General features: G+C 35.3%; 3 protein-coding genes across 5 annotated transcripts; all 3 read left to right on the top strand.

Moving 5' to 3' along the window:
* The first annotated feature begins 5,452 nt into the window (after positions 1–5,452).
* On the top strand, positions 5,453–9,907 carry LOC137722496 (calcineurin B-like protein 1). Of its 2 annotated transcripts, none has more exons than XM_068461512.2 (9): positions 5,453–5,747; positions 6,415–6,561; positions 7,032–7,114; positions 7,516–7,575; positions 8,032–8,140; positions 8,264–8,316; positions 9,001–9,081; positions 9,337–9,449; positions 9,545–9,907. In XM_068461512.2, exons 2-9 carry the CDS (start codon positions 6,483–6,485, stop codon positions 9,606–9,608), a joined length of 642 nt encoding a protein of 213 aa, XP_068317613.1. In that variant the 5' UTR covers positions 5,453–5,747; positions 6,415–6,482; the 3' UTR covers positions 9,609–9,907. The 2 variants fall into 2 exon arrangements, with proteins under 2 accessions (XP_068317613.1, XP_088548507.1); XM_088692381.1 differs by having other exon boundaries at positions 5,484–5,743.
* Positions 9,908–11,567: 1,660 nt separating this feature from the next.
* LOC148697329 (S-protein homolog 5-like) lies at positions 11,568–12,005 on the top strand. The gene has a single exon (XM_088693206.1). The coding sequence runs from the start codon at positions 11,568–11,570 to the stop codon at positions 12,003–12,005; it is 438 nt and encodes a 145-aa protein (XP_088549332.1).
* A 1,202-nt stretch (positions 12,006–13,207) lies between these two features.
* Positions 13,208–16,112, top strand: LOC137722506 (protein ABA DEFICIENT 4, chloroplastic). Of its 2 annotated transcripts, none has more exons than XM_068461521.2 (6): positions 13,208–13,495; positions 13,861–14,089; positions 14,971–15,071; positions 15,407–15,535; positions 15,623–15,711; positions 15,790–16,112. In XM_068461521.2, exons 1-6 carry the CDS (start codon positions 13,445–13,447, stop codon positions 15,941–15,943), a joined length of 753 nt encoding a protein of 250 aa, XP_068317622.2. In that variant the 5' UTR covers positions 13,208–13,444; the 3' UTR covers positions 15,944–16,112. The 2 variants fall into 2 exon arrangements, with proteins under 2 accessions (XP_068317622.2, XP_088548506.1); XM_088692380.1 differs by having other exon boundaries at positions 13,246–13,495; positions 15,386–15,535.
* The last annotated feature ends 1,409 nt before the right edge of the window (positions 16,113–17,521 follow it).

Here is a 17,521-nt window from a genome sequence, read left to right as displayed (position 1 = left end):
TTCGTAACTAGTTTAATTAAAATCTAAATTCAAATAAAGTAATATAAATCCTCAAAAAATAATATAAAATCTCAATAATACAAATATGTAAATTATAATAATTTCTGGAAACAAAACTTTAAAAGTTCTCTGTCACATCCCGGCCCAAGTCCCCATAACATCCCGGGCTCGACTCTACCATAGCACGATATTGTCTGCTTTGGGCTCCGACCACGCCCTCACGGTTTGTTTCTGAGAACTTATACGAGAACTTCCCAGTAAGTCGCTCATCCTAGGAATTCTCTTGCCCGAACTCACTTAACTTCGGAGTTCTGGTCGAACCCCAAGCCAGTGAGCTCCCAAAAGGTCTCGTGTTAAGTAAAGATGAGAATATACATATAAGGCTTACAGGATCCACTCCCCTGGGCGATGTGGGATGTTACAATCCACCCCCTTTAGGGGCCCGACGTCCTCGTTGGCACACATCCGGCCAAGGATTGGCTATGATACCAAATTGTCACATCCCGGGCCGGGGTCCACCACATCCCGGGCTCACTCCACTACCGTAGCATGATATTGTCCGCTTTGGGCCCCGACCACTCCCTCACAGTTTTGTTTCTGGGAACTTACACGAGAACTTCCGAGTGGGTCACCTATCCTGGGATTGCTATCATGCAAACTCACTTAACTTCGGAGTTCCGATGGAATCCGAAGTCAGTGAGCTCCCAAAAGGCCTCGTGCTAGGTAAAGATGAGAATATACATATAAGGCATAAATGATCCACTCCCCTGGGCGATGTGGAATGTTACAATCCACCCCCCTTAGGGGTCCGACGTCCTCGTCGGCACACTGCCGACCAATGATGGGCTTTGATACCAAATTGTCACATTTCGGCTCGGACCCCCACCACATACAGGGCTCGACTCCACTATAGCACGGTATTCTCCGCTTTGGGCCCCGACCACGCCCTCATGGTTTTGTTTCTGGGAACTCATACGAGAACTTCCCAATAGGTCACCCATCCTGGGAATGCTCTCGCCCAAATTCACTTAACTTCGGAGTTCCAATGGAACCCGAAGCCAGTGATGTCCCAAAAGGCCTCGTGTTAGGTAAAGATGAGAATATACATATAAGGCTTATAGGATCCACTCCCCTGGGCGAAGTGGGATGTTACATTCTCAATTTAACTTTTCATACCCATAAATAGATTTATTTTCGATTTTTCTCCGCATATTCATATATTTAAATTTTCAAGGTATTACACCAATGGTAATGAATTTTTAGTTGAGGGATCATATATGCACATTTTGATGAGTTGAGGGACCAATGGTAATAGATTTTTAGTTGAGGGGACCATTGCTCCAATTGAGTTAAAGTTAAGGGACCATTGCTACAATTTACTTTATTTTTAATGTATTAATTACATTTCATTTTCATTTCATTTCATTCATCATAATATATTTTGATGTCTACATTTAGGTGAACTAATTTTTTTTATATATTAATTCATTTGATATATTTCGGTATGTGCATTGATAAATATATAGGTCCATTAAATTCAATATAATACATTTCGGTACATACATTTAGGTTTCATTATAATATATGTCGGTACAAACATTTCGATATAGTCATTTATGTACACATATTTGTGTGTCACTAATTTCTTTTAATATTTTCTCATTTATGTTCATTTATAATTAAAAGAACTAATATGTGCATATTAATAAAAGTAAAATTTTAATGTGGAGACGTTAAATAAAAATAAACTTTAAATAACAAAAATAGAATATACATTTTAATAAAAGTACACTTCAAAGAATTAAATTGAATATGTAATTTAGCATCAAGTTTTTTCTTTATAATTATAATTTTTTGCAAGGACTAATGTTCAAAAACTCCATTAGTAATCCGGCATGAACTAACAAACACTTCTCATTCGTTGTCATTGTTTGACTTCTTAATCACAAAAGAAGATGCTAAGAAAACTCTCTCAAAGTGAGACTCTCTATGAACTCTATTTGACCTCACAGTTTAACGTTAATTTTCGTACCAATATTATAAAATATTATGCCAAAACTGTTAAAAAAAAAATCTCCTCATAATATGAATCTCTTTTACAAAAGAAGCCCTAACTGATTAGGAGACATTGACATTGGCAAGCCAATGGATCTCCAACCGACAAAAGACACCGCCTATAGAGGATCCTAGTAGCATATTCTCTCAAGTAAACAAAACAGAAACGCAAATGCGGACGTAAAGTAGAAGTAGGTAACGAATTTGAATGCATGCTAGGAATAAGCTTGAAAAGTGAAGGTGACAAAGTAGACTGGCATAAAGATTAGAAACGTATAATGTAAAGGTGACAAAATTTGAATTGACATTTAAGGAAAGCATAAGCTTGAAAACATACTCATTGATTATTTAACTGCTAAAGCTCCTAGTTTAATAGTTTAAGATAATTAAACACTACTTTACAAACAATATTTTGTTTTTGGTCGGTCAAAAGTGTTTTATTTTTTAATAGAATGATAGCGTTAGTGTGTTAAATAATTTAAGTTGCTTATTAATAAAACTCTTTTTGTCAAACAAAACTCCATGATATTACTATTCTAACCTTCTCATCAAAGCTAAACTGACACACCCCGACCGAGATCAGGGCGTGCTGGCCGTCACCGACCGAGATCAGGGCGTGCTGGCCGTCACACGAAGGTGACGTAGCCAGCACGCCCTGATCTCGGTCGGGGTGTGTCATAAACAAAGTTAAAAGGCCTGGCAATTTAGTAATTACATACCACTCAAAATTTCTGCTTTTTACACGAACCTCACAACCAAATAAACATATCTTATTTAAAAAAAAAAAAAATGGACGAGGGTTTTTTTTTTTTTTTTTTTTAAATTTTTTAAACCCACTTCTCCCACTTCAAAACCACCCCCTAACCCCCCTTCTTCAAAGTTCCACGCCCAAATTTTTTTCGAGTTTTTTTTATTTTTTATTTTATTTTATTTTTTAAGAAGTGATATAAATATTTTTATGACAAATAATAGACAAATTTAATTACACAAGTATAACGTGTGCACATATGACTAGTTATTTATTAAGGGAAGACAAATCGATTGGGATGGAACTCGCACGCACTAGGGTGCGCAAGCATAATTACTTTATGTCACTGAGATAAAGTTTTATATGCTATAATTATACAAAGTGGACATCAACTAATCATACTTCTATGCATATCATCATACCAAATGCATGGGAACAAACAATAATGCGTTTGACACTCTTTAAAACTTAAGCAAATAAACAAATATAATATGCTATTAGTGTGGAGCCAAAAATAATCAAGAAAATTATGGAGGTGACACGAGACACACCCCGACCCGGAATGTTCACTAGGACCCCGAATCGAGCCGTGCTGGCAGACATCAGGAAGGTAACGAAGCCATAAAGTGTGATAATGTATAAAATGTGAATAAATTAAAATCTAAAAGTGCCTAAGTACACGAGTGCGCGATGGGCGGGTCTGGACCCATTTTACGCATGATATAGAGCATAGGTATAGTATAGTAAGGTAAGATAATGATTATACCATCATAAGAAAACATATGTACTGAAAAGTGCCACAAATCCTCATCAATACGGAACTCTGCTACTAGAACTTGGAGGGGTGCAAAAATAGAAAGTGTGAGTAAGTGAAACTCACATAAAATCCGACGTAAATTTTTTTGCTCAAATAAAATCCATTGACTAGACTCCACATAAGAAAATTCATTAATTATGTTTGGCTTTACCCATTTAAAAATTTTCGGATGCCTAAAACACCCTTATTTAATGTTAATGTACACAATTAATTCTATGTAAATTGTAAGGCAGAATTAATGATTTTACAAAAAAAATATTTTGCATATAAATTTAGGGATTTGTTGGTTAGTTTGGCTCTTGAATTCCAATTTACCATTACAACGTGTCCATATTATATATAGGTAAGTTATTGTACTTTAAAATATATATAAAAAATTGTTGTCAAAGTAAAAATATATAAATTAAAGGAGATAAAAATTGCAGGTAAATTAATTTTAGGACAAAGAAAAAGAAAATAATCAACTATAGGTAAATTATTTACATATACAATCTAGATATTTGATTAACATAAAAAATGTAGGTAAATCACGTGTGCATAATTTACATACTATTATTGAAATTTACCTACTTGCATAATTTACCTACTATTCTATTAATTTACCTACTTGCATAATTTAGGGAAAATGCCAACAAAACATGAGAATATTATTATTTATATAGGTAGAGTAGGGACGTTTAACTATTATATATAAGGAGAATAATTACACCAAATAATAATGTAGTTATTATTTAAAGTAATGCACTAGATTGTTGTAGAAATTAAAAATAAATAAATAGAAAAAACGTCAGGATGATTAATTAGATTTTAAGGCCCTCGATTGAAGCTAATTTTCAAGTGTTGGTGTGGCAAAAATTGTAAATAATTTGTATTAGTAGGTTACTTATATTCTTATGCGGCAGTTTATTTGACTTTTGGGTTTTTGTTGGATGCTTAATTATATGTGGGTTTATGTTTCGAAATCATGATTTTTCAGGACCAACATCTAATGAATTATATTTTAAATTGCTAATAACAATTCCCTTTTAAAGGACCTAACTCAAATGATCTCTATTAATTAATGAAACCCTCCTTGTCAATAAAAGGTGAAAAGACAATTTAGTCTTCTATCACACAAAAAAGGGCAATAATGTAATTTCACAGGTTCAAATTTTACTGTTTTTTATTGAAACCTCACCTACAGATGATTGTCACATCCCGGCCCGGGGCAGATCACTTCCCGGGCTCGCTCCACCACCGTAGCACGATATTGTCCGCTTTGGGGTTACCATTCCCTCGCGGTTTTGTTTTTGGGAATTCACGCGATATTGTCCGCTTTGGGGTTACCATTCCCTCGCGGTTTTGTTTTTGGGAATTCACGAGCAACTTCCCAGTGGGTCACCCATCATGGGATTGCTCTAGCCTCCTTCTCGCTTAACTTCGGAGTTCCTACGGAACCCGAAGCCAGTGAGCTCCCAAAAGGCCTCGTGCTAGGTAGGGATGTGAATATACATTTAAGAATCACTCCCCTGGACGATGTGGGATGTCACATGATATTAAAATATATCTAATATTTAAAATAAAATAAAAAAAACCCAAAAACAAAAATCTTCCACTCCCCCCACGTTCTCTTTCTCTCTCTCTCTCTCTCTCCCCCCTCTCTCCTTCTCATTTTCTAAAAAAAATGTGTTCATACACACAAAGTGTGTAGGCAAATGCTAGTTTTCTTTTGAAAAAACAATATTATTTATACCAAATGTGAGGAAAATAAACTTAACCTCATAATAAACTAGTAATTATATAATTCATATTCATTTTTAACGAAAATTTAACTAAGTATGCAGCTCATAATTAACATCCCTTTCATTTCTACCAAGAAGAATGTCCCCTTCTTTAAAAATCAAAAAGCCCCTCACGCGCATTGGCTTTCGGAAAGAGCTTTTATTTAGACAAATCAGCGTGAATTTCCGGAGACGTTCGTGATCAAACTGAACCTCAGCCGTCCGATTTACCTATTCTTTTTCTTCGGAAGTAACCCATCTCTCCTTTTCTACCTCCCTTCCAGTTCGTTGCCTCTCCGAATCTGTATCGTTACCTTTTCCCTCTCCACAATTGGCAGCCAAGCTTTTCCGGCCAAATTCTTGGTCGGTAAGTCGTTTTTACCTTCTTTCCCGTTTTACCGTGCTATAAAGTTTCCTTCTTTTTGCTTATTCATTGTGGGTTCAATTTATTTCTGGTTTTTATGATGTGTTTTTGAGAAAGTTCTGATTTTTCTAAGATCTTGGGGGGGTTTTATGATTTGGGTTTCTCTATTCTATTTTTCTCTGAAATTGTTTGTTTGGTTGCTGGGAAAATCATTGATGTTTTTGTTTTTAATCCAACTATTTCATTGGGTTGGTATTTGCAAAGGAAAATGGAAAATGATTTATTGATTTAGCTTTTAGGAATTTAAGGAGAAAAAAAATGGAACTTACATTCATTGAACTTTGCATGCAAAAGCAATTCCAAACTTCCTATTATTTTCACTGTAATCAATTTGGCAAACATTTAAAAATTAATTTGTTTTAAAAGGTATTGAATGTCTGTTACGATTGAGTTCATCTTGACTGTGTTTTTTTCTTTGAACAAGTTGAAAGATGGTTCTAATTACTCCTCGTGCATTTATGCAATAGATTTTTACCAATTACAGCTACAAATCAAGATAATTATGGGATAAGATTTACCATGTGTTATTCCAGGCTGGTTTGGTGATATATTCTAAGTTACTCCTTTGCCTTGATCACTAATGTGCTGTTCCGTTGTCTCCATTTTTTAGGTTCAAAGGAGGCATAAGGCCTGGGGAGGGGAGGGTGAGTTGAAGTTTGGTGTTGGTAGATACTCTAAATGGGTTGCTTTAGTTCTAAGGCAAGGCGGCAGTTTCCTGGACACGAGGATCCCGTGAGTCTTGCTTCGCAAACGGCTTGTAAGTTGTTCAATGTTCTCTTTCTTGTTAGTGTTTTTTGCATTCTCCTTTTGAACGATGATGACCATGTGTTTACGCCCCGTAGTTTGTTGTAATCTTTTGGTTGTCAATGAAGGCCCTGTACACAGTTTATTAATCTTGACCTTTTGTTTTATAGGTTCTTCTCCTTGTTTCGTTTCTCTCAGCGATTATATTTATCTTTTGTGTCTAAAATATAAGACCACTTGATCTCATGTTACTTCCTGAGTTTCAATTGCTGGCATTAGGCTTTGTTTCCTATGTGAACCTTTATATTCTACCTCAATTAATTGGTTATGGCCTCAAAAGATAATCAAGGCATTTGTCTACAATATATTTTGACATAATAATATAATTAAACCGATCATTTCATCTCTTTTCTCTCTCAAGCACATGCACAAACTTACTCTTTCATTCTCAAACCAGTTTAACGCTTTCGTTTTGTTCCCCAGTTACTGTTAGTGAAGTTGAAGCACTCTTTGAGTTATATAAGAGTATCAGCAGTTCTGTGATTGATGATGGGTTGATAAACAAGGTATGTACCTTCTTGCAACCATCATGCTAATTCTCTCCCAGCCTTCTTTATTGTAGAACTTCAAGTTTTGATTAAAGTGAAAAGGACTTGGATTTCTAATGTTTGTATCACAGTTAATGTTAACAACATTTTACAATCGAAAGTTTCAACGGTGTTAAACTGTATTGGTTAGTGTATTACATGTTGTAACAGGATGGTTCGCTTTTACAGTTTGGTTCCAAATATATATATTTAAAATCAGTTTACAATTATATTTATACATAAAAAATATTTGTATTTATTTATACTGTCTGGTCAAAAGTTTTTGATAAACGTTTATTTACTAACGTAATACTACAAACTTTATATGCAAATATTTGTTAGGAAAATGTGACATTTGAGTGTTCTTGGTGAATATGCAGGAAGAATTTCAGCTAGCCATTTTCAAGAATAGAAAGAAAGAAAATCTCTTTGCAAATCGGGTATGTATCTATAGTTTTAATTATTAGTGTAGTTTTTTATTGTGTGCAGATTATGCTGTATGTATAAACATAGAAATCATGCTGTTAAGTATATTCCAGAAACATATAAAACTAATTTCTCGAAATTTGTGTACTTTTTAACAGTTCATGCATTAGATGACTGATAGTAATTTAACTTTCAGCTATGCATAGGTTGTTGACTTATGCTCAATCTATTTGTCCACATTCTGTATTGTGGTGAACAAATTAACTTTATGCAGGTGCATCAGTTGTTAAATGAGTTTCATCCGCCTAAATTAATAACTAGATGTAATTTAAATTTAGAGTAATTGGAGGTATTCAATTCCTATATTTCACTGAATCATGACATGACCTGGTGAATCTAACCATTTTCTCTCTAAATTTCTGTTTTGGTTCAAGTTTTGACTTTTGTTCTTGAACCAACTCTATATGCAGATATTTGATATGTTTGATGTTAAACGGAAGGGTGTGATTGACTTCACCGACTTTGTGAGATCACTCAATGTTTTCCATCCCAATGCCTCACTAGAAGACAAGATTGACTGTAAGTTGAATGAACACATAGATATCTTAAATGTATTTCAAAGAACAGAGTTCCTTTATTTACCACAGAACCTCTAATGCCTGTACTATATTCTAAAGTTTGTATTTTTATGTTGTGTTGCAGTTTCATTCAAGCTTTATGATTTGGATAGCACGGGCTTTATTGAGCGCCAAGAGGTATATTGGTGTTTATCTTCGTCTTTTTTTTCCCCCTTTCTTTACATTGTATGCTTCATCTGGGTATGCCGAAGTGGGTTAGGATATAAAACAATCAGAATTGCAGGGCTGGTTAAAAGTTGTGTTCCCATAGGAAGTGGGACTGTAATCAGTATCTTTCTGTCATTCATTGAGTGAAACTACAACACATTACACTATTGCAGGGGTGATTGAGCAGCACGCATGGGTTAGAAAATTAAACTATATTAAGCTAATCTTATTAAACACCAGAAGAAGGATGAGGATATCGACAGATAATTTGTTAGAATTCTCACAAAATGGATGTCAAAATTTTCAGCAGCTTGTAAACTCTTTGATTTTTTTTTCTTTCTTTTTATAGCTCTGAGAATATGAGCAAAAAGATCTGAGCCAAAAGAGAATAATACACTGGAAATGTTTGAGCATATACTATAATTTGTACCACTTCACTTCCATATTCTGAAACTCCTTATGAATATACGCAAATCTGCTAAATTTCTTCCCATATAGATTTTCAGATCTTTTAAAGTTTTTGAGTGTCTTTGTAATTTTTCTTTTCACGTGTTTTCCCCTTATAACACTTTTCCACTACGGTAATGCAATCTATTCACCTACGATAATATTAAACCTCCCTGTATGCATCTTCATTGTTTTTGGTTTTGGCAGGTCAAACAAATGTTAATTGCACTTCTTTGTGAATCTGAAATGAAGCTGGCTGATGAGACCATTGAGATAATTCTCGATAAGGTATGTTGTCATTTGTCGTCGATGAAATGCCTGACCACCTCAGGTGACACAGAAGTGTATACATTTGTCTTTTGAAACTCATCAAAGCCTTCCAGATTGTTTATCCGCTAAATATTATACACCAATTTCGGTGCATTTTGTGGAGATTCACAGTAAACACATTTTAGAGTCATCCTTTTAGAGTTGTCAATGTTTTTTCTTCCAATTTTTCCATTTGGCATCACAAATTTATTAGATTCTCATGTTTGTGGACAGACTTTCTTGGAAGCTGATGTAAATCAAGACGGGAAGATAGACAAGTATGAATGGAATAATTTTGTCTCAAAGAATCCGTCATTGTTAAAGATCATGACCCTCCCCTATCTTCGGTATGGAACGGTTTTTTTCTATCTCATGCATAGAAGTCGTTGTTTGGTAAAAAATTCACTAGTTTTGAAATCTTTCTATTCTTGACTGAATGCAGGGATATTACTACCACATTTCCAAGTTTTGTATTTAATTCCGAGGTTGATGAGATTGCTACATGAGAGGCAATCGTTTAGAAAGGATAGTGTTTAATTTAGTTCCTTGTAGTTTTTATATTTACTAATCGACTAGTGTTCAGAAGAAAAAAAAAAAAAAAAGAAAAGAAACGGAATGAAAGTGGTATGTTGATGAAAGGGGAGAGAGCTGCTATCTGCGTTCGGACATAAGGAAAGTCACCTCGGTAGTAGTTTCTTTGTGATTGATTGTAAAGCACCATCCATATGATGGAAAATTTCTAGCCATTTTTGGTGTTGGCGACTTTTACTTGATTGGGGAAGTCGGATTAATGTTTTTAACTGTAGATTTGTAGGTTGTTTCTTTGTTTTGGGTCCGAAAAGACGTTTGACAAGTTTGTTTATCGGCCTCCTGGAATTTCTGAGATGTCTTTTCAAAACACCCGTTAGCCCTCTCATTTTCCTACTCTTTCCATGCTCTTTTGTTTGTGTGGTTACAGTTAAGTTACGTCAACATTTTATATTCCTATTACTTTTTGTTTTATTATTCTATAAAAAATTAATATAAAATGTTGACGTGACTTAACTGTAACCACACATCACAAGAGAGCATGGGAAGAGTATGGAAATGGGAGGGTAGACAATCCACCTCCCATAAAAGCATCCAGTGTTCTGGGGCTTACAGAAGGATGATGATTGAAAAACTAAGGTTTATTTTTAGCCGTGCTCTCTGGAACTTGATTTCGATCTCATTTTGTCTTCTGAAACTCGAAAGTTGCTACTTTGCTCCTTAGAACTCAAAAGTCATTATTTTGCTTTCCGGAACTTGATGTCGATCTCTCTTTGCCTTGTAAAACTCAAAAAGTTATTGCTTTACTTTTTGAAACTCAATATTCAGTTTACTTTGGCTTGGTTTTATGATTTACTCCATGCCATAATAGTTCGTTTAGATTGAAAAAAAAATAATAATAATTAATTTGTAAGCATTGTATAACATATTAAAAAATTAAAAGAAAAGTAGAAAAAATAGCAAAAACAATTCCTAGGTTTCATCCCTCCGACCTCTCTCTCCCATCTCTCTCTAGTTGTTATCCATACATTCATCTCTTCTCGCTCCATCTCCAACAATCTTACCAAAGTTCCACTGATTTCGTTATTTTTTGTGTTCTCAATGGATGTGGCTGGTGAAGAGAGAAAGATATATATTTTTTTTCTTTTACTGTTCATTATTTCAAGGGTGATTTGACATATTACCAATTATAAAATTTGAATGGATGAATTTATTTTAAAAAATAGAAAATAAAAATTAAAAAAAAAAGACAATTTTGAGCGAATTTTGAGTTTCAAGGAGTAAAGTGATGAGTTTTGGATTTCATGAAGTAAAGCAGGATCAAAATCGAGTTTCAAGGAGTAAGCTGACGACTTTTGAGTTTTAAGAGGCAAAGTGGAATCAAAATCGAGTTTCAGAGAGTAAGTTGATGACTTTTGAGTTTTAAAAGGCAAAGTGGGATTGAAATCGAGTTCTAGAGAGTGTAGCAAAAAATAAGCCTTAAACTAAATGAGAGAAACTGTCACGAGAAATTCTATGGTTTTTGTGTTTTTGACAAAAGATTTAACGGTTGAAAAACCCTAAATATCTCGTACTCTCCAAATTGACAAATCAATAAATCTTGATTGCCTACCTTAAAAATTTAACAAGCATGCGATGATGCATATGGATGGAATGCCAAGAAAAGGGATGAATCAGTCGGATATATTTTCCCAAATTTATCAGAATTTTACATGGTAATAAGTAATAACTTTTCGGTGACAAATTTGAGTCTGCACACATGAAATCTGAATTTACCCGATTAATGTTCCCGATTCAATCCAAAACCATACATGGTATGTTAATGTCCAACCAAAAGGAAAAGAGTAGTCCGGATATGTGTGCGTGCATATATAACATACAACATGAACAAGAATCATCACTCTCGGGAAGCATTAACGATTAGGTTTGGTCACACAATGGTTGGGAGTAGCCGTATTATGTTCGTTCTTTTTGCCGTGGTGGTACTCACACTGGGCCAATCTTCACGTCCGGTCTCGGCATGGCTGGCCGGGGAGGTCCTTCTCGAGATACAAAACGTTATGGACCCTTCGAAGGCTAAAATCGAAGTTCATTGCAAGTCCGGGGACGACGATCTGCAAAACCATGTACTCGACTATGGCAAGATTTACAGCTTCAAATTCGAGAATAACGCTCTGGACACAACCCTTTTCTATTGCTACTTTCAGTGGAAAAATCCTGAGGGAAAATGGATCCAAACCTCCCATGACATATACGACGCCAAGAGGGATCAAGAACGTTGCATGAATCATTGCCAGTGGCGGGTTGCAGAAGAAGGCTTCTTTTCTTACAGCATAAAGAACGACGTTTGGGAAAACCTCTACAATTGGACCTAAATGAAAACTACGTACTTTGTGTTTTTCTCATTCGTCGATGATGAGTACTGGTCCTTAATTTAATACACATCGTTTTTTTGTTCAGCTTATTTGAGTTAATTTGAGGTTTTCTTGATTATAAATGCCAACAGGATCCTCTCATAATTCTTGAGATTTGTGAATCATATTCGTTTATCGTAAATTGTGCGATCAGTTTTTGTCAGGTACTATTTGTGTTTAATTTTAAATTAAAATAATTAAAATAATTTTTAACCGTATGATATACGATGAACAGACATGATCACAGATCTCTAGAATCCTTACAAAGAGAATTCGACGAGAATCTTGATTCTTATAAATGCACGTGTGAATGTTAATTTACCTATTTATTTAATAGAGGAGGGTAATGGTTAATATACGTACTCCTTAGTTGAAAATGAATTGAGGACATGAGAGCGCATCCATACACACGAGAAGGCTCTTGGTCAGGCGCCCCGATTACTCTTAGAAAATCAATTTATTGTATTACTTTATTATTTAGAATTAAGTACTTAAAATCTTCTAATTTTTTAATATCATTTTAAATTGATCTTAATTTTTTTAAACATTCCAAACATGTATATAATTTATTAAAAATATCACATCCGTTAAGTTCCAATTAATTTCAACTTTAAATATATATGTAGCAACAATGGATCTCACTTATTGCTTACTTGGACACTAAAATAATAATAAGAATAACTTCAAAAAAGATGATGTGGAAGGTTTTTTTTATTTTTTATTTTATAAACGATATTATCTACAGATGTGAGCTTAGGTTCTTAACAAACTAGCAATAATACAGTTTAAATTCGTCTTTGACGAAAATTAAACCTAAAACAACCTCTCATATACAAATAAGAAAAAATATCACTAACAATACTAAATGATCATTATAACATTATATACGTTAAAATAAGAGATATTATATTCACACATCCCAAATCACTTCTTCTTCCACACTCTTTTAAAATTTTAATATTATCTACAAACCATTAACAGTTGATAGAAAAATATTAAAAAGTTAAAAAGGTATGAACGAAGTAATTTAAGATGTGTGAATATAATCTTTGTAAAATAAAATCACATCGTAATTAAAAAAACGAATAACTTCCGAAAAATAAAGTGTGTAGCGTAAGAGAAATATACAAAATTGATTGATGTATGACATGAACCACCACTGTTGCTATTGCCGCCTTTCCTTTTGTAGTTGCTTCTCTCTCTCTCCCAAGTTTGCTGTCCGTCCTGCGCTTCTCTCAGTGGAAACCAACCCATACTTTCCTCTACCTCCATTATTCAACTCAGCTTCCCACGTTCCGTTTTCCTTTCTTTTGTTTTCTTTTCCTAATAAAACCCAAGGAAATGCATCTGCCATTATTGTTGTCTTCCTGGGTTGTCTGCTCTCGCAACAAAACGAGCACATGGCCCTCTCTTCCTGCTTTTCCCTCTCTCCACTCTCTTCCATTTCCAAGGTATCCTTTTTTTGTTCTTGTAATCTTTTCTTCCTAAATTATAGAACTTTTTTATTTTTTTTTTGGGTAGTTTTGGATGAATTTATGATTCTCTTGAAATGGGTAATCTCTAATCTTGCATATCGGGTTGAAAGTAGTTATGTTTTGTCCATGGATTTGCAGTTTGGCTGCAGCTGAGCGTTGTTTTTCTTGACCTTAAAGCTACATAATTGTTCTTCTTTTATGGCTGCTTATATGATTAATTTCTGCTGCCTGCTGCGGCTTGATGGGTCGCTCGTGTAATTATATTGTGCTTCTGCTGTAAAATAATTCATAACATGTTTGGTTTGGGGGCTTCTCTTACGATTGAACTTCGTTTCTTATAGATTGACTACGCTAAGAAGAGTGTAGGACCTCGGAGTATTGATGGAAGGAAACAAAGGTTCCCTTTTCTGCTCAGAAGTAGTAACACTGAACTCTTTGGTCATCAGCTTGTGACCGTGGGAGCTCACTTACACATGAACTGGAGTTTTGTCGGAGGTTCGAGAGTTACTGTGAGACCAAAGCATGAGAGATTCGTTCCGCTTCGAAAAGTCTCTGGAGTATATGCTTCATGTGACCCCCTCTGCAACTTTAATTCCTTTTAGTCGTTTATTCTTAATATCATTTGTAACGTTGCGTGGTTGATATAACTTTATGTGTATCTTGCAATGTTTGAAAGTAGTTTTATGCCTGTTAGTAACTTGTTTATTCCTTAAAACGTTTCTAGTAACGAAGTCCTAGCAGAGAGGTTTTTGAGGTACAAATTTTGGGATGAAAATGCGCAAGTAACTTATGCTATGCCTAAGTCCAACGAAACTACGCAGATTGGAAAGTCCGTAGCATGTTTTGGGAGTACTGACATTGAAGTAGCCCCATATGTGCAAAACAATGTAGGAGTAGTATTATGAACAGAGAAAATCTGTGACTAAGAGACCACCAGGTTTGAGCTGCTGAATGTGAGTGTTGCCTGCCTAACTGACTAGATCAAAGCCAGACACAAAACCATCATCTATTGCCCATATGACTTGTTCTATGTTGCATGAGACCGCAACATCCAGTTCTACAAGCCCCTTCCATCTAATTGATTGGTGATTTCTTTGTTTTAGTTTTATGCCTTTGGCATTTGGGTACATCTGATATTAACACTTCGCCCCTACCTTTTAAGTTTGTTGTTCTCTCTATCGGAAACTCCTGGAATAATTTGTATAAATAGTTACTAATAGCAGTGTCATACGGTGGTTTGATAACTTTAGGAGTTGAAAATCTTCTTAATTAGTTTTGTCTAACCTGTAATAAAATTTTCAGCCATTTCATGTTCTTGTGATCCATACTTAACATGTTTGCTGTCGTGCCCCTCATGTTAGTGCAAGGATAAGGGGATGGGGCGGCTGGAGGTAGGCTTAGTTTCAAATATTACTGATAAAATAAGTTTAATGTTGTTATTTTTTTTTCAGGGTTGGCAAGTTCTCAAATTGCTAGCACTGCTTTTACTTTCGGAACAACCGCAGTTCTCCCATTCTATGCCCTTATGGTTCTGGCACCTAAAGCTGAACTAGTATGTTTCTGTATTTATCTCAGTCCTCTGGTTCTCTTTCAATGTATCAATTTTTGTTCAACATGTAGATTAATTATCATAATTCTCGTTTATATTTGAAAGCTGTTATATGATTGTGTTCAATCCTGTGTGTAAGTGTGTGTTTTCCCCAAATCGTTACATCTCTTTCCCTGACATACATGCTTGTACTGATGGCACATTTCATCTCAAATTTAGTCTTTGTGACTTTTAAATTCCTCGTCTCTTATTTCGGTAGGTTGAAGATCCCTTTTTTTATCATGATTTGCTGAACTTAAACTGATGCACCTAATTAGTTCAAGTCACTTGAAATGCAGACGAAAATTTCCATGGAAAGTAGTATACCGTATATTGTGCTGGGAGTTCTCTATGCTTATCTGCTATACCTCTCTTGGACTCCCGAAACGCTACAGTTGATTTTTGCAAGTAAATACTGGCTTCCTGAGGTATGCATTAGCATATATACTTTCAGTTCTGATAAGTTATGAACCTCTTACATGAAACTTTCTTTCCTGCCTGTCTATTATTTGCAGCTGCCTGGTATAGGAAGGATGTTCTCGAACGAGATGACATTAGCTTCTGCTTGGATTCACTTATTGGTTGTTGATCTCTTTGCTGCAAGGTAGCTCTCTTCCTCTCACTTTGCTGTCTGTGTCCAAGAGTTTCTCGGTTCTAACACTCAGTGCATTCATTTTTCCAGGCAGGTTTTTCGCGATGGACTGGACAATGAAATTGAGACGCGACATTCAGTTTCTCTTTGCCTCTTTTGCTGTCCTGTTGGAATCGCTACTCATGCTATTACGAAAGCACTGACTAAAAGTGCTGGAAGTTCCAGCAGACGTAATATGCATTGACAGTCGAAGTTTTTCCGCGACAGTCACGATTTTTAGGAAGTTGAAAAGAAAACCTGATTTGAATGAACGAACGAATGAAGATTCAGTTCGTCAGCAATTTACATATATGTTTTCTTTGAAAGCACAGAGCTTATACAATCTTTGATCATATACATTGACAAGTCATTCATTTGTGTGATTGGCATATATTATTACTTTAGATTTCACGTGGGGAGCAAACATTCTACTATGCTCCGGTCTACCATACACCTGAATTTTCGGCTATTAGATCTTGGTCATTGGATTCTTGACCGCGGATCTAAAGGCCAAAAATACCAGTGTGTAGGACACTCCGAAGCATACTAGATGATACCGAAAAGGAAATGCACGCACTCCATTGCAAATAGAAAACCATAAAACTAACGAAAAGAAAACAACATAACATGCATACAGCAAAACGGACATTGCATGCTGAATCATATTAAAAGTCATGAACAGGCTGATGGGGAAATATAATGTTGCTAAGTTCTTAAGAATTTATGCCCGTGGTGGTGGCGGCGGACATCGCTCTGGTGGTGGCAAGAACTGAACAGGAAAACTAGATTTCGGTCGCGGTGGGGGCGGAGACCGCTCCGGTCGAGGTAGGAAATGAAACGGAACATTAGATTTTGGTGACGGCGGTGGTGCTCTTCTGTAAGCTCTTCTTGATACTTTAAATTCGTCCATGGGAAGGCTGGAAAAACCTTGAGGAGTGGCCGTCGCCGTCGCCATCGCCACGGCCACGGCCACGGCCATGTAACTGGACTGCGACGTTACTACTAGCAGTTGTAGTAGTAGTAGTCCATGAATGAACAAGAAGGTCAGAAAACTTGTAGTGGCAAGCATTTTTGTGCTTCCCTGTTTCCGACTTGGAGTTTGGAGGAGAGCCATAGCTCATAACATCTTATGATAAGAGATTGATGTTTCTATAGCCAAAGCCTCTTACGATTTTCTTGGGATAAAATGTATTAATTTCAATCGTTTGCTTCTTTCAAGAAATAATATTATTATAACAATGTTACGGATGATAGAGTTCACCTCGAGACGAGTCAAAAGACAAGGCAGCGGAGAGGGAGCCACTCTTAAATTCTTTTTTAGAGCACACTGTTCTAATCAACTTAATTAAATTTGTGAGTGCAACTCTTCTTCTACTTAATTAGTACTACTAGAATTCTTATTCACTTGTGAATAAGAAGTTTTAGATTCGATTCTAGCTAAAAACAAATTCAACCCAAATTATTAAGTCTACTAGCCATTATGATATTTAACTCACTCATCCACTCGTTAATAATTGATATGCATTCAAGATAATATGGAACAAGTTCAGTAATATATCTCGCCTTTTTTTTAATTTTCCTTGTCAGCTTATTCTCTTCACTAATCAGATTGACTAGGATATTATGAAGACATTAATGCTTGATTTATTTAGCTGTGTTTTTCGGTATGTTAATTAATTTTAATTACGTAATTAGCTAAAATGATCTACTTTTAAAATAATCAAAATCAAATATGGACGACAAATAGATCATGTATCAACAACAGAACGATGATATAACGACA

The sequence above is a fragment of the Pyrus communis genome, chromosome 4, assembly GCF_041283825.1.
Source record: "Pyrus communis isolate YQ-2024b chromosome 4, ASM4128382v1, whole genome shotgun sequence".
NCBI classification, from domain to species: domain Eukaryota; kingdom Viridiplantae; phylum Streptophyta; class Magnoliopsida; order Rosales; family Rosaceae; genus Pyrus; species Pyrus communis.
Note: the sequence above shows the minus strand (reverse complement) of the source record. Positions and strands in the feature narration are given on the sequence as shown.